Source organism: Porites lutea, chromosome 5 (assembly GCF_958299795.1).
Source record: "Porites lutea chromosome 5, jaPorLute2.1, whole genome shotgun sequence".
Taxonomy (NCBI): Eukaryota; Metazoa; Cnidaria; class Anthozoa; order Scleractinia; family Poritidae; genus Porites; species Porites lutea.
The window spans coordinates 46,076,514-46,097,224 of NC_133205.1; the positions used below are offsets into that span (position 1 = coordinate 46,076,514).

The 20,711-nt window shown below is 41.0% G+C and overlaps 2 protein-coding genes across 5 annotated transcripts; both read right to left on the bottom strand.

The window, feature by feature from the left end:
- Positions 1 to 1,453: 1,453 nt before the first annotated feature.
- LOC140938454 (uncharacterized) lies at positions 1,454 to 7,380 on the bottom strand. Its single transcript, XM_073387928.1, has 8 exons — positions 7,254 to 7,380; positions 6,453 to 6,515; positions 6,203 to 6,256; positions 5,658 to 5,708; positions 4,735 to 5,262; positions 3,471 to 4,234; positions 2,476 to 2,645; positions 1,454 to 2,329 (listed from the first exon to the last, which is right to left on the bottom strand). The coding sequence occupies exons 1-8, from the start codon at positions 7,352 to 7,354 to the stop codon at positions 1,640 to 1,642; spliced, it is 2,421 nt and encodes an 806-aa protein (XP_073244029.1). The 5' UTR covers positions 7,355 to 7,380; the 3' UTR covers positions 1,454 to 1,639.
- Positions 7,381 to 8,827: 1,447 nt separating this feature from the next.
- LOC140937333 (uncharacterized) lies at positions 8,828 to 15,315 on the bottom strand. 4 transcript variants are annotated; one of them, XM_073386882.1, is made up of 7 exons: positions 15,208 to 15,315; positions 14,418 to 14,599; positions 11,928 to 12,025; positions 11,682 to 11,774; positions 10,971 to 11,104; positions 9,847 to 10,330; positions 8,828 to 9,724 (listed from the first exon to the last, which is right to left on the bottom strand). In XM_073386882.1, the coding sequence occupies exons 5-6, from the start codon at positions 11,057 to 11,059 to the stop codon at positions 9,847 to 9,849; spliced, it is 573 nt and encodes a 190-aa protein (XP_073242983.1). In that variant the 5' UTR covers positions 11,060 to 11,104; positions 11,682 to 11,774; positions 11,928 to 12,025; positions 14,418 to 14,599; positions 15,208 to 15,315; the 3' UTR covers positions 8,828 to 9,724. The 4 variants fall into 4 exon arrangements, with proteins under 4 accessions (XP_073242983.1, XP_073242985.1, XP_073242984.1 ...); XM_073386884.1 differs by having other exon boundaries at positions 14,418 to 14,539; positions 15,208 to 15,283; XM_073386883.1 differs by having other exon boundaries at positions 14,418 to 14,665; positions 15,208 to 15,273.
- Positions 15,316 to 20,711: the final 5,396 nt, after the last annotated feature.

The window sequence follows — 20,711 nt, forward strand, 5'->3', positions numbered from 1 at the left end:
TTGAAGGGAGTGGCTCTGTTAGCTGAATCCAATTTATAAGTTATGAAAAGAGCCCGTTTGCAACAGTGGCAGCCGATTCTCTGTCCAGACCCACCACCCGCGCTCCAAAGAAAAAAACAGCCCCTATATTGTTCGAGCAGAATTTTGCAATTATGGTAAAGGTGTTCTACAAGGCTGTATTCTGTCCCAGTTTATGCCCCTGGTTTACTTTTAATACCTAACTCAGCAGCAGGTTCGCAGCAAAGTCTTGACAGACTATCAAAATACTGTCAGGATTGGCTTCATAAGATTAATGCAACTGAAACAAGAGTTATTGTATTTCCAAACAAGGGTAGAAAATCAACGATAGATAAACGCAATTTTCTGGTTAGCAATGAACACATTGAAATCGTCAATAATTATACCTTACATGTTGGAGTGAAATTTTCTGCCGATGGATATCTTACAAATCGTAAAGAAAACTCAACAGGAAAAACAAAGGGGTCCTTAATTTGTGGTGGCCTAGTCGCAGTTTTTGTTAGAGTTATTCTGTGTCGCGTATGGGTGACCCGATGTAGGTAATCTTCACATATGTAATCGTCTATCGTTTTGAATAACCGGTAGGTTCTCATTTTGTTGCTTTGGTTAGCAAGTTTTCTAGTGTCGTTACTTATTTCACTTAGCCCTCTGTGTAGTTCGATATCCTTAAGCCGTTGCCTGATTTTTACGATGTTTACGATTCCTAGTGTGCTTTCATCCAGAATTCTCCTAACCCTATCTGTTCCAATAATGAAGCTTTTGATTTTTTTTTTGCTCCAGAAAGCTTTGTTTTCATTCCGTTTAATAGTATTGTATGACATTTTGGGATAATTCGTTTTCATTTTTGGTTAAGGTTAAGGGGAAAAAACCAGAACTTAAAGTTCCTACATTGGGCTTCAATTCTCATTGGAAACCTTTGCTGTCTCAGCTTTTCAGGCATTGACGGTTATTGCAGTATTTATTAACTCCCAGCAACCACTTCAGGAATTTATTCTGAACTAATTCTGCTGGATCCTTTTCTAATTGTCCACTGCAATCAATCCCCCATAGTTCACTCGCATAAAAGAGTATGGGAGATGTCAGTGCATCAAATAACTTCCAGATTCCAGCTTATTTAGCAATTTTGGTACATCACTTAGATAGAAATTAAAAAGGGTAGGTGACAACATGCAACCTTGCTTCACCCCGGCTTGACAAGTAAAGGATTGGGTTAATTTGTTATCAATTTTAACTGCCGATCTAGCAATTGACGGAGCATGAAAAGAGTAAATTTCGGTGCTTCTGTGGTTTAGATTTCACGTACTTCTTGTCAATAAGCATTCTACCTTTGTATACCCTCTTTCTCTCTGCCTTGAGTCAGAGCAGGACAAGATACAGTTATGATCATGCGAAAGCAACATTTTATTGACAGTTTTAATTGCTATCTTTTACAGGCATCCTGCACTTCAATCGGCAGTCACACTACTGTCGAGAAAGGAAAGTAACAAGAAGGAAGGCAAAATGGAACACAAGTACCGAATAAACAAGTACTGAATAAACTGCTTAAAGTACAAGTACTGAATAAACTCTGAAGCGCCACGTGCAAAGTCATTCACGGGCAGTCACTGCGATGCGGGAGATCTCAATCGGGGGTCAAGAACTCCTTCCAGGGCGAATCGTCCGGCATTCTCCTGCGGAAAGCTTCCAGAGCGGCTAGTTTTGCCGCTCGACCGCGTTGCCCGATCACCGTGTTGGAAACTCTTCTCAGTTGTTCCCAGAAGAGTGCGCGACCGCTGCTAAGTTGAACACAGAGCAGTTTAGGCACCAGCGTGGCTAGCTCTCCTATGCGCCTGAGGCACTGTAGCCTATTTCTCTCGACGTCTAACATAGAGCACAGTATCCCCTTTACGGTCTGTTTTCTGGTCACCCTCTGACCGGGGGGTAAGTCTGCCGGGACGGCGAGGTCGTACAGTTGGTGAACTGCCACGGAACTCGCAAGGAGTCGACTGAAGAGAGCGCCCTTGCTAGTAGACGCCCTACCGAGGAGATTGCAGAGGTCCAGGTGTCGTGTGAAGACGCTGCAAACGGCACAGCGGAGGTCTTGCGAGCAGGGTTTTCGTGGCTGCTCTTGTAGCCAATATTGACCGCCTTTCAGAGCACAGCTGTCTTCTCGGCAGTTACAGTTGTCGCGGCCGCAGATGACGAAGAGGGCTGCCATCTTCTCACCAAGCAGTTGGCGGCGTGCGTCTGCAATCAGGTTGCTAGTGGCCTCTTGTGCCCTCTCGGGGTCTCCTTGCCAAGCGCCTGCCCTGGGCATGGCGGTTCGTATTTCCTGTTTGGAAAGAGAAAGAACAAAAAATGCAGTGTTTCTGATTGTGTCATCGGCGGACGGAAAATGTCCTCCTTAAAAATAGCAACGATAACGATAACCATAAGAAGGATAGGGAGGGATAAGAGACCATCAGTGTGGACACCCACCTCTTGGCGAAGCGGCTGGTGTTGTCGGAAGAAAGTTAACATGTCCTGCCACGTCTCCGCGTCTGGGAAGGCGTCAAGCCTGAGTCCCGCGACCGACCCGTCCTGCAAGCCCCAGGGATTTGCCTCTTCTTCCTCTTGCGCCGTCACTGGTTCGCCTGTCGTTTCTGCACCTGCTGAAATGAAACAGGGAGTTCTCGCCGTTAATGATTTGGAAGTGAGTGAGCGTATCATTTATATTGCCCAGGTTCACATAAAAATATGATCAAATGCGCATTACAAAAATGAAGAGTTAAGATTAATGTAATATATAAAAATTAAGCAATATGAATGTCAAACAACTTAAAATATAAGATAAACGCTAAATAGAAAACAAACATTTGCTAGCCCAGCTGTGTCGCAACTTTAGCCGAAAAAATGATGTTGTGCCTTTGTTCCTTTACCAGTATGAAATTTTGCTCAATTTTGTTATTCTTGGGGTATTGATTCCATGTTTGTTATTCTTGTTGCAAGGAAATCTCTTGTTTCAGACTTCGCAACATATTTGCTAGCACTTTCCTAATATAAGAAGAATGACATAAGCAATCTATCAATGCTTTTCAAGTTTGCTTCTTAGCTACCAAATGTTTGCGACTGTCTCAGCGTGTGCGCACAACTCCACAAACTGAAAACGGTCTCTCCTGAGACGTAGAACACGAAGCTGGTATCATGTGCTGATACCAGCATGTATTGGTATCATAATAACGGATCATTGTTTTTATAGATTTGTATACATTCCGTTAGTTTTAATTTTTCCCTTTTTTACTCATTGTAAATATAATAGGATATGGTTGTATATTTGTAGATATTTTTCAATAATGTTGTTTACATGACTGTAAAGCGCCTTGAACATAGGATAAGAGCGCTATAGAAATATTATTATTATTATTATTATTATTATTATTATTATTATGTGCGAGTGATAATCGAGTTTGGTTTCATTTTTCAGCGTTCTTTACCTGGTTCCCTGCCCTCCGTCGCTTCTCCCACGCGGGACGCCTTGGCTCTCCTCCCGCCTACAGAGGAAGTCTTTCTCTTCTTCCTTGCTGCGCGGGCGCCACCCACTGTCGTCGAGGTGTTCTCTCCGTCAGTCTCCCCATGGTGGTCCTCCTCTGAGTCGCTGCTTTCCGAGCCGGGCCGGCTGCTCAGCCGTGCGAGGAGAGCACAGAGCATTGTCCGCTCGCTGTCTCCTGGTGGCTGTTGGGAGGTTCCAGCCTCCGAAGAAGACTCCGCGCTGGACTTGCCTATCTCCTGCATAACACTCTCCGGACAGGATATGAGGGGTTCGTTGGATTCCTCGCCGCTACTGCTGGAGTCGTCGCCCTGTCTCCAACCCCGCTTGAGGCTGGCGTGAAGCGTGTCCAAGGTGTCTGCCGATAATGCCTCAAAGGTGGCGAAGTTTACGCCAAACTCTACCATGGCGGAAGCCAGGTACTGCGGGCAGAATGACCCACTCTGGTAACTGATGGCCGCGTAGCGGAGGTTAAGGAGCCGTGCTCTACTCAGACCTGAGCCGGCGGTCGTTGCTTGACTGACCAAGCAGGCCACGTCGCACACCGCCAAACGCCTCAGCGTCAAATTGCTGGCCTTCGCCGACACGGTTATGTTCCCCGGTAAGAAACCCCCGTGTTCTTGCACTATCAGCCGCTTGGGAAAGCCGTGCGTGAATTCAGGGCTTGCGAGGCTCCAGGCCGGAGCGTCCCAGATCATGATATTTCCAAACCTAGGAGAGCAAGAGAGTAGGGTCAGTCCACAAAGGCTTGTCTATAGGTTTCCTGCTTTGCGCCCCCAAACCAGTCGTTCCAAAACAGACAGGGCTTCGTAAGTGTGCCGTTTAAGATTTTGTGGTTAAAATTATTAGTTGATTGGGTACCGTGTGGCGGTTTTTTTTCCAGCGGTCCGTGACTGAATAAGTTCCCGCAAACACGTAAAATCTACTCCAGGGTGAATACTCTCTATAACTTAAATTCGCTACACAGAAGTTAAGTACTAACCAATCGTGTCTGTTCAATTACAACTTGCCCCCTTCATTCGGAAACGAAACGGTGTACATAGCATTGTAGGATTATTAAACAAAAAAACGAAAATGTTATCAATGCTGTGTACTTTCTAGAAAATCGCCAATAAATAGGAAACAAAAGGAACAAAATATCGTCAGTTCGCGCGAATACCCCCCTCCCCCCCAAAAAAATAGCTTTTTACTAGTGTCTCTGAGCAACGTACCTGTCCAAGCGAACGCGGTTTAAATTGGCGTCAAACGGCGCTTGTCCGCTGGTTAGAGCCTCGGTCAAACGTGCGCTGTGACGGCGAAAGAGTTCCCACTTGTTCACCTTTGGGTGGGTGTGTCTGCGACTTGCCCGCTCAGTTGGATCAGCGGCAGGACGCGTATCTTTCCACCCTCTTTCCAGTCTCTCGGTGCAGTAGCTGATAGCGTTGGCAGCGTTGTCGAACAAAACTGCATTGGACACCTCCTCCCGCGAATCTCGAGGCACTATGTGCCTTGGCAACGACAGGCTGTCTAGCAGAAACAAGTCAAAGTTGAAAGCTAGAGGCCGGTCGGCGGATTCTGCGAATGCCAAGGGGAAATATGGCTCCACGCTCTCGACGTCCCTTTGGAGGGAAGCCGCGTCCTGTTGTCGATAAAAGGACTGACTACTTTCCTCGACCACATCCTGGTCCGCCACGAAGAAGGCCCTGTCCTGTGAGGACTCAACGTCACCATCTTCATCTTCTTCATCGTCGTGGTCAGCGCTGTAAGTGCAGAGGGACAGCAGATCATTTAGAATGGCGTTGATGGCAAACGCCAAACGTCATATAAACACGTACATAGAAACTTACCAACATTTCCGTACGGGCTATTCTACGTCAATGCACATGTCACCGAAAAGAAGGAAAAATTGGCGAAATAGCTCATGACAACTTGAAAGACTTTCTTTCACAAATACTCCTCAAGTGATCTCTTAAAAAGTTTTTAAAGTCATGTTGTTGTTGTTGTCGTTGTTTTTAATTCTTGATTCCTCCCTTCCCTCGCGGCAATCTGTAGCGCGATTTCGCGGGAAAATATTAGTTACTGTGAAGTATTTTCCTCATTCCTCAGCACAGCCGCATACGAGGGTTATGCATATTAAGAAAGATGCTTGACCTACCTTCGGCCGTCTCGTGTCCCTTCTGCTCTCGCCTCCTGGTCAAAAAACTGTCTGAAAAAAACAGAAATGAATTAATACACAGCAAATAGATACAGTCGTTTAACCCCGTTGTCAAAAAGACACCTTCAATTGTAATAGACTACTAAAGAAATTTATGAGGACATGAGAAGCGACAAATCATTCCAAAAGGATTTAACGAACGGGCATTCCCAAAAGAGGTGCAAAAGAGTTTCCGAGCTTTCTTTACAGAAACTGCATTGATCATTAGATTTGATTCCAATTTTAAAAAGGAAATAGTTTGTTGCCAATTTTCTATGCAGAAGTTGAAATTGAAATACACGCAATTTAGATTCCTTAGTACATAGAAAAGCAAGGGTATATGACTTAAACCAACCCCAATCAATCATGTAAATAAACTCCCGTCAAAAAAAGGCAACAAAAAAACCGATTAATTTCGAAAATGGTCTCAAATCCGCAATAACGATCAGCGGGGTTGGGCAATACTAAGTGAATTAAGTAACCGAAAATCACGGTTAACCATTTACCTTGCTTCGGTGCGACTGCTTTTTTGAGTCCTCGGCCGGCGGGAACAAGAAGGCCTACACAGAATAAGAGACACGACATTGTTAACGTAGCCACGTCAAAAATGTAGTTAAAATTATGGTGGTGAAATTACGGTTTCATCGAATCAGCTAGTCAATTTGTGGTCCTCATCAGTCCCGATTTCGTTTTAAGCGGTTTTCCTCTGGGTTGCTAGTAATAGTTTCATGCTTGTCACGAAGCAAAAATCTGTACCTTTCTGGGCTGTCCGCCGTATCACTGCCAGCCTCGCTCGGCGCTGGCGGATCTTGTGAAGATCTGCAACAAAACAATCAGACATCCAACTTAAAAAAGCACGATAAGTGAGCAATCTGTTGGTTATTCTTTGGCCTCAGAAAATGAATTAAAGCGGGAAGAAGTAAACAGAACGATAAGTAGAATTTCTCACATATTTCTCCAAACCCAACGTAAAAACCGAAAACAAACTTAATTGAAAAGAGTTTCCGAGCTTTCTTTACAGAAACTGCATTGATCATTAGATTTGATTCCAATTTTAAAAAGGAAATAGTTTGTTGCCAATTTTCTATGCAGAAGTTGAAATTGAAATACACGCAATTTAGATTCGTTGGTACATAGAAAAGCAAGGGTATATGACTTAACCAACCCCAATCAATCATGACTTTTTGAATTTGTTTGTTTTTGCGCCGCTTTTTCCGGCGATCCGCAAAAATAAGTTCCCGAAAATAACAAACATATTATCAATGCTGGGTACTGGTACTGTCTGGAAATCGCAAAAATCAATTTCCAGCAAAACACAAAAAATCGCAAATCCGCAAAAATAAACTCCCGCCAAAGAAAGGCAACAAAAAAACAATTAATTTCGAAAATGGTCTCAAATCCGCAATAACGATCAACGGGGTTGGGCAGTACTAAGTGAATTAAGTAACCGAAAATCACGGTTAACCATTTACCTTGCTTCGGTGCGACTGCTTTTTTGAGTCCTCGGCCGGTGGGAAAAAAACCGGAAACAAACTTAATTGAAAAATGACTTCCTACCTGGATGATTCCTGCGTCGCTCGTCCACCATCAAGCTGTTCTGCTTGATCCGATCTCTTCGCTGGGAAAAACTCTGCGATGCTCGTGGCTCTCTTCTGCATTGTCGAGTCTAGTCGATTGAATAAGTATTTCGCAAGGGGACACTTATATATCAGGGCACATTACGTCAATTTCTCCAAATAGACTCGTTGCCTTTTACATGACCATGACGTCATCCGTGTTTTCCCCGTGGAGCTATTTTTATATTCCAGCCGAGGGAATCTGGGTTTTTGCCCTGACGGGGCAAAAACCCAGGCTTCGCGCGGCGGCGTAATGGCTGACGCAATGTGGTGTGCGAGATAGCTCGAGGGGTTTAACATCGCAACTGACGGTTTCCTTTATCAATGAACCCAAACAAGAGCCCCCTTCGTTCAAGTTTGCGGCTGTGGCCAACGACGCCTCTGGAAGAATTTTCACATGGCAGGAAATAGCGCAAATCTAGCGGCTAGCTGAAAAGATGGATGCGAAAAGTGTACACTACTTGTTTTGTCAGTGATCATTTGCTGATTCTGTTCGGTGATGGTTGATGAGAAGGTTCATTCTGGCGAACCTTTCTTTCAATAAAGAACCAATGATATTTTGTGCAAAGAAGCGGCCTTTCTTTGAATAAGGAACCAGTGATATTTTGAGGGGGAAATTAGCGGTAAAATACCCGACGACAAAAGCTTGGACAGCTAGAAAAACGATCTTGCTGCAGTGTCCACATACAAATTCTCCCCGGTTGATCTTCATACAGTTTCATGTCGAATTAGTTGAGAGAATTAAACAGATCAAAGCACTTTCCATTAGGGGCCAGTTCCCTTTTCTGTAAGTAGGGTGGAACGGGGGAAGGGGGAGGGGAGTGGGGTGTGGTGGTGGGGGTTGTTGTTTGTTGGGGGAGGAGGGAACTGTTTGCCTTCGACAAAACAGCAGCATAAATACTTTTCTCTGGAACCGAGGCTGTTTTTCTTTGAATTGGCATGAATAGGTTGGAAATTTGAAAATACGGTTGAAAGACTTGAAATGTTAAAACTTAAGTGAGGAAAGTAGAAAAATTCATTCTTATATTCATGACTAAGAGACTGAGAGCTTGAGTGTTAGATTGCCGTCCGAATAACACACCAAGTTTTTACCTGATGAAGCTGAACAAATGAAGTTGCTGAATACATTTAAAAGGACATATGAATTTCAGTTAACTGAAAATATGAGCCCAATATACCAAATAGTTGCTTATTAACAAAAAGTTGAAAGTTCCAGAACTGAGATGAAGACATTACCACTGTCAAAGCCTTATTGCCAAACAATTCACACCAAACAAGATTTTCACGTATGTTTTTTGTTGTTTCTCCTATTTTTGCCTTAATAGATTTATTGTTTTGCGAAAACGATTATCCTGTGTACTGACTCCATTAAATAAGGGAAAGCAGAGATTCAAAATGACTTATTTCTCTGACCTATAAAAAAAATTTAACCCACCCCCTGTCATTTCATATTTCAGTAGTTATCCACCCCCTATCATAAAAGAAACAAACTGAGCAAATAAATACAATGTGGTGTGAATATGTAAGCTTATTGATTTATTACTTTGTTACACCAACAAGTGGGCCTTTTTTACTTTGCCTGGTCTATCCAGAAATTCCAAACTGCTTACAAGATTAAAAAAGAAAATAAAACAAATCCTTTCAACAGCTCCACCCTTGACTCCAAAGCTGAACGGAATAGAATAAAAGAAATGGCAATGAGATTCAGGGATGAATAATTCACTTCTTTTGTTCTTCTCTTCCTTAGCCTTGGAGCCAAGTGTGAAATTTTAATGTGAAACTGGGGCCTAAATGGTGTACACAGTCTGACAAGTACATACCATCAAATATTATTCTTTAAACTAACGTGATGTGACGCGATGCTTCACAGCACTACACCTTCATGACATGATTGAAATGTTCACTCTTCAAAATTATCTAGCGGACTGGCCGCTCTGACTCCCAGAGCAGCTTCTAATGAAAACTGTTTTCAAAATTAAATGAAATATTTTTAACCCTTTAAGTCCCAATAGTGACCAAGATCAAATTTCTCCAAACAAGATCCATACACTGCCAAGAGATGTTATAAGCAGTAACAAAATGATCACACAAGAGAAAATGCCTTGATCTATTATCAAATTCTCTCTACTTATTCTTGAAGGAAATGTTTAGAGATCAGTTTGGAGAATTTGTACGTGGATACTGGGGCTTAAAGGGTTAAGGCCCACCACAGTGAACTGCGAACGAGAAAAAGGCTTCCTTTTTTCACCAAGCATAATTGAAGCCCTAATAATGTTACACAAAACTAAAATGTCATGAAATGATTGTGTAAGAAAAGTTTGTAGCAGACTACAGAAATAGTTGTAGTTCTTCAGTGGACTGTAGATTTTTACTGAGCTGGTCACTTGATCTCTGATCTGGAAGCATGGCAGGCTGAAAGAGGAAACAGAAAATCGATGAGAATTTCCTTTTGAGCGAAAACACACTTTTTCTGTTTCTTTATTACTGCCCAGTAGATAATCGAGTACAACCTTTTTCAATTTCTCGTTCCTCACCTAATCTGCAAAGATGACCTTGTGTATTTGACGCGGGGAAGTGCAGAGTTGATATAATCCTGGTCGATTCTTTGGCACCTTTACTGTAACAGGCACTAGGCTCTCCAAACTCTCCGTCCACTGTTCACCGCTGAGTTCCAGTTTGTAAAGGTTCCTTGAGACATTCTTGTACCAGAGAAGGGAAACATCACCTTGTTGATTGAGAGAATGGATCTGTCCGATCAGGACTTTTGGGCAGTTAAGCTTGCTATGCTCTTCCACCACAGCTACAAAGTCACCCGGTTTGAATGGGCAGTCACCGAAACTCTGCGGTTGGCCATTATCGGGTTCCTCTTCCAAATGGTCCTCTGCATACTCCCTGGCTAGGTTGACAGCAAGCTGCTTTCTGTCATTGGCGGTACCGCGGTCATAGGTACGCTGGGCTTGTTGCCATGAATGTCTGAGAGCGGCCGCCAATGATGCCTTAAGGGCATCTGTGCAATCACTGTGAAATGGAGAACTTATTTTAGAGATGACTATGAACACGAAGAAAGGCAGACCTACCAAATACTACCCGCCAAAATTTAATGTGTGGAAAATATTTGTAATCATTGGTTGTCTTGTTCACCTACTGTTAATGCTGATCACCAGTGGTCCAATGTATATGTTTTAGGTGATTTTTTATCTCAGGTAATTTTATTCTCCTTTTGTTTTTGAGTATGGTGATGTATGGCAAAGACGTTTAAACCAAAGGAAAATAAAAATTACCTGACATAAAAAATTAACTACAACATATATTTCATAAAATGTCCTGTTGTTATAAATTCTATATTGCACATAGCTTTTCTCTGTTTTATTTTTTTTATTTAGGGAAATGTCACAGAGCAACCTCCAGTTTTCCTTTTTCAAGATGTTTTATAATTTTTTATTTCTATAAGATTATGATGCTCCTTTGAGTAAGGTTTTTCAGCAACAATAATCAACTCACACCAGTGCATGACCGAGAAAGAGAAACAAAAAAATTCAATCCCAGGATAAAGTTGGACTGATGTGAATATCTCTAAGTTTGTTGAGTGAGTATTTTTACTTTGATGAGGCAGAAAAAAAGCTGTGCAGTGTATAGTAGAAAAAAATAATTATCTTACTCTCTGCCATACGACCAGGTGATGAAAGCAGATCGAAGCATATTCACTGTCACCAATCTTCCAGTCAGGCTACGAAACAAACTTTTCATGTGTGCAGAGAACGCAGGTCCCGAGAATCTGTGACCCTTCCTGTTCTGCAAGGTACAAGTTAAAAAAGACACGGATGAACACTGAACTAAAGTTGGAAAAACACTCGGATCTTTCTAGTAAAATTGACAATACTATTGAACGTGTGAAAGAAACAGTGATTCTTACAGGTCCAGCTTTTGCTTTCCTAGAACCATGTGTTCCAGTACAAAGAAATACAAAGATAGCATTGTATTAACTGAAGGGTGAATTGGGTCGAGAAAGCACCCTCGCTGAATTTAATGCTGGTCCTAAAAGATGATTTTCCAGATAAAATAACCCCAACTACTGAAATGAAGATAACCATTTGAAAGGATTCACCCTCACAAGGGTGTTTTTTTGTCCATTTTCACCCAAATAAGATCTCAATAAGGTGAAAATTTGGCGCGATTCACCCTTGAAGGGTGAGAAATGTCAAAGAATCACCCTAAGGAGAATTAATTTCAAATCCCAGGGACTTCTATGAGGGTGGTCAGGGGATTTATATAGGTGAATCAAGAGACTGAGACATTTTCAAAAGCTAATTTAAGGTTAGGGTAAAACCTTACTGTGTCCAATTTAGGGTGGTAATTTAAATCCACTCACCAGAAGCAAGTAGTCCCCACTGTCATCCTTTGCAAGGAGTGGACGGAAATCGTTGATGTAATTTACCAGAACCTTGTATAGTTCATGGTCACACTGAAAAGAAGGAGAATCCTGTTTAAGTCCACTTTGCCTTTTAGAAACCAACATGAAAATTCTTTGCACTGTATCTTCCCTTTGCTAATGTAACATTTGTGCAACAAGGGACATGAGTTTTAGGAATTATGAAAAACTGAGTAGTGATCTCACCTGCAGAGTTAGCTCATCCCTTCCAGATGTCCCAGATGTGATAATCGCAACGCCATTCTACCTGTAGCCAAACCGTTTCTCCGGGAGTAAGAGGCAATCTAAAAATGTAAAATGTAAAATGTAATACATAACAAAACAAAAATTCATTAAAATACAAGAAAAAAAGAGGCAATCTATCCATATTTAGGGCTACGCGCACATTTATTTTACCCATACCATACACAGAAACGCTCTATCGTAAGGTGTGTAACAGTTGGGTTAGCAATGATGCGATGATTGAGGCAAAGTCCCAAACCATATGCTTTAAAGTTATCCCCTTGTTCTGTCTGTGATGTATTTTCAAGACACCTTGGGCTATGTGCCCTAATGGCCAGAGCACACAGCAGTAAAAATGCACGCATGACCCAGCTGTTGGCAAGCAGCACAGCATTGTACCAAATTTACACTCTTGCAGCGCCTTGTCAGTTGTCTCCAGCTGAGAGAGTACAAAGGAAGACCAAGGTGAAAGATCTTCTGTGTAAAATCTTTGACTGCAAGAGGAACAGATTGCAGTGCCTGAAGCACATCGGCCAGTTGGCCCAGCTCTTGCCAAGACTTCTGTGTGTCCAGTTGGTCACAGGGCACTCTCTCTTCTGGGATGACTTGAGGAAAGTGGCACGTGCAGTGAATTCCCAGCCAAATCAACAGTCAAAATTAGCTGCAATAGTTGCCATTGGGAGAAAACTTCCTCCAGCATCCCCTTGGAGAGCATTCCTCACCTCAGAGAGGACTGCAGATGAGGAGGCTATTATCCAAAGATTTGGCTCCTAATGTGCAAGCGCTTTTCAGTGCATTAGTTCTGTATTTCTTAACACCTCTGGAGGGTGAATATTAAGGATTTCTTTCATATTGATATACAGTAGACTTAAATTTGTTGTTAAGATCTAGAGACATAATAGGAGAAAAATGCAAGTATTTAAAGAGCAATTAATTTTGATATTCCACTTAACTTATTCCTAAAATAGTTGGCTGAATAGTTTTCCCCCAGATGGTATTGCACAACTATATTTTGATGTAAACAAAGTGGCAGGTGCAGTGAATTCCCAGTCAAATCAACAGTCAACATTTATAGCAGCAGGTAGTTGCCAACAAGAGAATTTCCAAGACTTTCAGCTTTGTGTTACATAGAGGAGTAAGACAGTTTGAAATTGAGAAAACTGAAATAGTTTGCTAAATTGTTTTTTCCCTCAGATGGGATTACTTAACTCTATTTTCATGTAAATTCCAGACGAAAAAAAGGTTCATTTAATTGTTCTGTTGACTAGCATGTCTGCCTTTGTCACATAAACACTTATTAAAGCTACAAGTCATTTATGGAAAGTGTATACTATTTAAGGAGATATGAGACAATAAAAATAATGGTTTGATAGTAATTTTGAGTAATCAATAATTATTTAATAATATTATTATTATTATCAATTATTATTAATGTCACATGCTTGTCAAACAAGGTTTGCCTTCTCTACAAGAACCAGTGTTTAGCCTAAAATTTGAAACAGGTTCTTATTTTCTTAAATCTATAAAGAAAACATTATGTACAGTATGTGGTCCTTGGTCCGCAACTTTTCCGAACATGTTGAAAAATTTCATCTAGAAAAAAATTAGGTAAAAAATGAATGTAGCTGACAATTTATTGATTAGTTTTCTTTCATATGGCGAAGCTTCGGCTTTTGTTCTGTTGCTCCTTGGTAGTACTGTTCGTTTTTCTGTGTTTGATGCTATAAAACTTAAGCAGCTTTCTCTCCAATTTTGCACACTGGTTAACCTTTAGGAATGGAAGGGTTTAGAAAACTCCTGGGCCAAGTTGTTCAAAGGCTGATTAGCAGTAACCCGGGGTTGAATTTCAAGACCAGTTTCTTTTTCTTTTGTTGAAATTTTTTATTTTTTGGATAATTTTCTCTATTCATTTTAGAGCATCCAGTCATCACATTATAGACAAAGAGATACAATTATGCTATAAATTAATACTTAGCGCTCTGCGTAGGTAAAAAATAAAAATACAGCACCTTTTCACCCTATGAAAAATTAAAATATAGAGAATATATTCAGTGCGGTAGAAAATAATTACTCAAAACTCTGTATGTATTCAAGATATTAAGAAAAGAGAAATTGGAAATATGTATAAGGAATATTTTAACACATCCCTTTTATCAAGCAAAAGGTTTCATTTATTTTGCAAAATGTAATTACACCAAAGACATAGGTTGCAGACCAAGGACCACTATGCGAAATTTGGTGATAGTTTTCAAGAGTCTTTAAAACAAAAAATTCAAAGTCTTCAGCAAATTTGCTTCCAACGGCAGAAAAATTTTTATCTCAAAACCTGTTCTACAAAAAGGCACGTCTTCCTGTTGCGTTTTATTTATTCACAAGCAAAAGTAAACATGACCATGTAATTTATGGTGCCGCAAAAGTACATGTACGAACTTCAAGAAAGAGGAATTAACTTACTGTCAACAAGCTTGAATTTCACGTCTTCAGGTTTAGTTAAAACAGCAACACCATGGGGTTTTGTGCACAGACTCAACAATAATTTGACCAACACACTCTCTTTCACCTCGCTGTTCAATATCCTTGGGTTTTAGCAGTGGAGGGGTAAACACAAAATGAGTTTTACACCTGGCATGAATTTTCTAGAAATAAGGTAGTCTAGATGGTTGGATACTGTAAGTCATGAGAAACAGCTATGAATGCAGTCTCTGCAACAGAAACAATACTGTGTAGTGACCCATGCTTTTAAAAGTTTAGAACTTAGCTTTTGGCTTGGGAAACTAGGAAGCCCAAATCAGCTAGAATTTCATAGAAGTGTGTGTGCGCTCTAGAATAATAACAACAATATAGCAAAGGAAAAAAAATAGCAATAACAATCACCAAATGTAGACTGAATAATAATGACAGAACTCCATTAGGGCCCGTAACCCTTATCCTTTGAGCTATTCCACCGAGCCGAATAACATAATATTATTCCTCGACAAGAAATTAAACATACAAATATAATTTCACTGGAAAATAGTTCAAAGAAAGCTGCTGAGGACAACGTGTTTGCTCTTTCACTGTGATCAGTGAAAAACTCCGGATAAAAACTATCTAGCAAAAGAACAAAATAGACGATGCTTCGAAAGTTAGAGGAATGAATCCGCCATGTTGTTTGAGGTCCTCACATGAAAATTGTTGCTGATATGCACATGAAAATGCCTCCGTTACACAAATATAGCACTGAATAGAAAACATGCGGACTCACCGGCTTGGCAGGCTTGTCTGGAAGAGTGTGTCTTGCTTTCAGGACGAGAAAACAATTCCGATTTGTACAACACGATCACAATGTCTTGGTAGTTAAGGTAAGTGTGCCTGCCATGGAGCTTGTCAGCGGAGGTATGTTTGTGGTGTTGTATGCGACCTTGAAAGATGACCCTGTTTTGGCAACTTTTGACAGTCTCTGGTGCTTACCTAGCAGTAGAAAAGTGCCTAAGAAACTGTGGGAAATGTAGACAGGAAACTAAAGTTCGCGTCTGGAGCGTTTTCGAGAGGTGAGGTTCAGCGGGAGTTTGAAAAGATGGGTGGAAAAACGCGTTGGTATTTTCAAGATGGCGCCTGCTGCTTTGGATAACCAATTTCGGTTGTTAAAGTTTATTGTACATGTTCTGTCGGGTACAAGGTTTTATTGAGTTTTCAATAAAGGCGGAAACAAAGTTGAAGCCAACTGCTTGAAAAACAAAACCCAAAAAAACTTGCTTGGCCTTTGAATACGCGCTTTTGGTCAGTCACTTGCCGTATTTTTGGTTTTGTTTTGTTGTGGTTGTTTTTTGGGGGGACGGGGGGGGAAGCGGGGAAAAATATAAATCTGTTTTATTATTTTTCCCTTCTTTTTTTAATGCAACACCATCTATGTAAATGGTACTGCGAAATAAACGTTGTTGTATTGCTTAGGGTACCAAATGCTCGGTTTAAGTTTGTGGGCAGCGTCCCTGGTTTACCTGCGCGGGATAAAGTTCAGTAGAGATCACCTGTTTGTGGCAAAAAATAGAAAAAGCAAAAGCAAAACAAAACACTCGAAAACAACTTAGCTTTTGATTGACAAAAAACTGATGCAGCGGCCTAAAAATTAATGTGGCCGAAACAGGCCCAGTTCATGGTATGGGCGTCGGTGCGGGTTTCAGATTACAATCTCCCCCATTGAAAAGCAGGGACCATAGCCTTTGCGCTTGCAGTTGCGATGCGTGGGGAAACACCAACACAGGTAGTCTATCGTTTCGTTTCTTTCTTACCTTGTTTTTATTATTGGACTTTTTCCTTTTTGTTTTGTTTTGTTTTGTTTTTTCATGGCGATTCTCTTTCTCTTTCCTGCAAAAAATATCATCGAGTGGCATATATGGCAATGATTCTTAACCGACCGCACCCAGCTACACAGCCAGTCTTGAGTAAACCTACCTTTTTGTTTTCTGTGTGACAGGAAAAACAAGAGAGAGAGAGAGAGAGAGAGAAAAGACTAAAAGAATGGATTTCTCGACCGAAGCACAAGAAACCCGTGGCCCTGGGTCACCCTCCAAACCGGTGAGACGTTTTCTTAGCTACTAGTGGAGATACGATACCATTGTTTGGGCGTGATACTACAGCGTTTAAGCGCTTAAACGCTCAAGTTGTTTCTTCAACATTGGTCTTAGAAGAGCCGATTCATTATGCGTTACAGATCTGCAGCCATCAGTTCAGTAAAGAGACTTTTCATGCTGACGGTTCCAACAGTAACCAATTTTCAGCTATTAGTTCAGTAACCTCTCCCTTCTCCCCTTAACACTACCCAAGCTCGCGGTTTCTAGAGCTTCTCTAAGATTCATGTTTTTTTTGTTTCTTTGTTTCTCACAGAAGCGGCCCAAGTTCAGAAAGAATCATCAGAATTCAGCTTTTCCGGATGACGTGGTAAGTGCTTGACCTCATCTTTTGAGGTCGTCGGATTTTCATTCAAGAATCTAAACCTGTCACTTGAGCGCTTAGTCATTTAATAGCGTGGAATTTTGCGATCTTATCTCCAAATGAGATCTCCCCTTTCCAGCTTCTTCCCCACCCAGGGTGGTGCGGGGAGTCAATGATTGTTTGATTTGTTGGGATTTTTTACTTTGTTTTTGTTTGGTTTTTCTGGTTTATTTATTTTCTGTCTTCCCTACGAAAGCGTACGTTCCCCGACTTAGGCTTAGGTTTAGGCCAGCAGATGGCTGAAAATTCATTTTTGCCGTGAAGCCTAAAAATGTGATCATCGATCGCCACCTTTTGCGATGAAGTCATTAGTCATTTGTCTGTTTGCTTACCTGTGATCCGTGTTTTTTTTGTTTTGTTTTTTTTTTGCGTTTAAGGAAAGGCAAGCGAACCTCGCTGCTATGAACCCATCTTACAACGGCAATGATGCGGTAAGTTGGAATTTCTCTTTTCTTTTAAAGTTAAACGAAGCACGTGTGTTTGTAGTGAGATCAATTTTTGTCGCCTATTACCTCGCTATTACGTACACCCTTTGGTGCGCACATTAGGGGCTCTTTCAAAACGTTATCCTAGAAAAGATATCCGGCTAATACGGGCCGCTCTTTCTCTACCGTGCGCTAAAAGGCTAAGTATTTTCATGTCTGTAAAATGACGAAATCATTCACAGCTTGGTTGCCAACAAGTCACCCCCAAAACCCTTGCAATTAACCGATTAATCACTTAGTTTCTTGGTCGCTCTTCCTTTCAGAGGGGACGATCCCAGAGCTACCAGAGACTCCTTATGGGCAGTCCGAGTTCGTCAGTACTCAATAACAACCACCTGGTGAGTACGATATTCGCGGAGCGCACGCATTGAAAGAGCGTCAAATCAAATGACATGCATTCTGCCTTGAGAAGCAGAAGGCGTTTTCTTCTTCATGATGCAATGATAAAACTTTATAAAGCATTTATACTACCTCATCCACAACAAGTCAATGTCATACGATGAGCTGCTCACTACGGCTAGCATGACATCCTTATATTGTAGGCGCTTACACCAGGCGTTAATTTCTTTTCAAATGCTTAAATGGTACGGGACCTACTTATATTGGAAGCCTTTTTAAATACAGACATACACCTTTTAACTGTTTTTATAACATAGCCGTAATTATTATAGATGTTATTTATACACGTTCGTATTTTGAACGAGTTTTTTAGCTCTTTGACGTAACGAGTTAAAATAAACGATTGATTGAAAAAAATTGATCGATGATTACCTGCCTAGTGAGAGTAGGTCATCCGCTGACATTCGTGTTTTTTTTGCGTTTCAGGAAAAGCAAGCTAGTCTTAAGGAGCAAGCTCCTAACAGCCTCGCAGCCAGGAGTTCATCTTACGAGGACGATGTGGTGAGTGAGGATTTTCTAGGCTTACATGAGTAGAGCGTTACATTTGCAGGGGGTGAACTTTAAAAAACCGTCTGTCTCAACAGTTCTCAAAATGCCTGTATGTGCAAACCTTTTCAATTTAATTTCTTCACTTGCTGTCTTAATGTTCCGAGGTGGTTATTTCTGCATGTTTCACACAGCGCTGAAATTTTAATGTAGTATATGTGCAAAATTCGCAGTAAAGTGACTTTCAGAGTCATAAAAAATATATACTTTAATGGTAATAATTTGACGCAGAATCTCTGAGCAATTCCGCCCCCAGCGAATGAGCGCTCCACAAATTATGTGACCATAGGTCTTCTGCTGACACAAGTTAGGCGACTGAAACACGTGTAATGCCCTCTTAATTGATAAGTCGATCAAGCGTCTGCTCCAATCGCGTCAGGGTCAATACGGGCACTCTTTCTCTACCGTGCGCTAAAAGGCTAAGTACTTTCATGTCTATAAAATGACGAAATCATTCACAGCTTGGTGGCCAACAAGTCACCCCGACACCCTTGCAATTAACCGATTAACCACTTAGTTTCTTGGTCGCTCTTCCTTTCAGAGGGGACGATCCCAGAGCTACCAGAGACTCCTTATGGGCAGTCCGAGTTCGTCAGTACTCAATAACAACCACCTGGTGAGTACGATATTCGCGGAGCGCACGCAATGAAAGAGCGTCAAATCAAATGACATCCATTCTGCACTGAGAAGAATAAGGCGTTTTCTTCTTCATGATGCAATGATAAAACTTTATAAAGCATTTATACTATCTCATCCACAACAAGTCGATGTCATACGATGAGCTGCTCACTACGGCTAGCATGACATCCTTATATTGTAGGCGCTTACACCAGGCGTTAATTTCTTTTCAAATGCTTAAATGGTACGGGACCTACTTATATTGGAAGCCTTTTTAAATAAAGGCATACACCGTACAGGCTTAGAGGCGAGGGTTGAATTTGGAATTACCTAACTTTAATCTTAAATTTAAGAAGAATTCTTTCACTTATTCATTAACTAAGTTATGGAACAGCTTCCCTTCTCAAGTGCGTCTTTCAAGTGATGCCAATGACTTCAGAAGTAAATTGCACGATTGCAGCTTTTTTAGAACGTGTCTCATAATGCACGATTGTAGCTTTTAACTGTTTTTAGAACGAGTATTATAGTTTTCCTAGTCACGTTTTTAGTATGTGACTTTTTAGTCGGTTTTAGCTTTTTATATTTTATGTTTTTATTAACAAATTTTTTATATGTATATATTTATTGAGTTGTTTTTAAAATTTAATAATATTATAACATAGCCGTAATTATTATAGATGTTATTTATACACGTTTGTATTTTGAACGAGTTTTTTAGCTCTTTGACGTAACGTGTTAAAATAAACGATTGATTGAAAAAAATTGATCGATGATTACCTGCCTAGTGAGAGTAGGTCATCCGCTGACATCCGTGGTTTTGTTGCGTTTCAGGAAAAGCAAGCTAGTCTTAAGGAGCAAGCTCCTAGCAGCCTCGCGGCCAGGAGTTCATCTTACGAGGACGATGTGGTGAGTGAGGATTTTCTAGGCTTACATGAGTAGAGCGTTACATTTGCAGGGGGTGAACTTTAAAAAACCGTCTGTCTCAACAGTTCTCAAAATGCCTGTATGTGCAAACCTTTTCAATTTAATTTCTTCACTTGCTGTCTTAATGTTCCGAGGTGGTTATTTCTGCATGTTTCACACAGCGCTGAAATTTTAATGTAGTATATGTGCAAAATTCGCAGTAAAGTGACTTTCAGAGTCATAAAAAATATATACTTTAATGGTAATAATTTGACGCAGAATCTCTGAGCAATTCCGCCCCCAGCGAATGAGCGCTCCACAAATTATGTGACCATAGGTCTTCTGCTGACACAAACGTCTTCCGGGAAATTAAGCGATTGAAACACGCGTAATGCCCTCTTAATTGATCAGTCGATCAAGCGTCTGCTCCAATCGCGTCAGGGTGAGGGTTTGGACTCAAGCGTGACCTTGCAAAAAATAATAAATACGAGGAAATTACTGCAGTAACGATGCTAAATACGTGCGACCCGGTCAGAAAATGCAAAATTATACAAGGGTCTTGAGCTAACGTGGCTTTTTCGCTAGGGTTGATGTTAGGGTTAGTACAGAAGGGTGGTTTTGATAAAACACCAACCAACCCTTAAGGGTTTTTTGGTGGAAATTTCAACCCTTGCCTAATTTCAACTAAAAACGTGGCAAAAGTGTGGGAATGATGCAAAAACGTTAGAAAACAAGCTTTTCGGAAGCTCACCTTGCCCTGCAGCGCTCGTTTACTCCGTCCTGGCGTCTTGAGCAGGCGAAAAATCAGGAAAATTCAGTCTTAACA

Bases quoted from the DNA above. Each gene is read 5' to 3' on its own strand.
- LOC140938454 (XM_073387928.1), bottom strand. From the start codon at position 7,354: ATGCAGAAGAGAGCCACGAGCATCGCAGAGTTTTTCCCAGCGAAGAGA. The intron at 4,235-4,734 runs GTACGTTGCTCA...TTGCTCTCCTAG, and splicing joins AACCGCGTTCGCTTGGACAG to GTTTGGAAATATCATGATCT. The intron at 2,330-2,475 runs GTGGGTGTCCAC...CTTTCCAAACAG, and splicing joins ACCAGCCGCTTCGCCAAGAG to GAAATACGAACCGCCATGCC.
- LOC140937333 (XM_073386882.1), bottom strand. From the start codon at position 11,059: ATGAAAAGTTTGTTTCGTAGCCTGACTGGAAGATTGGTGACAGTGAAT. The intron at 10,331-10,970 runs GTAAGATAATTA...TCCATTTCACAG, and splicing joins ACCTGGTCGTATGGCAGAGA to TGATTGCACAGATGCCCTTA.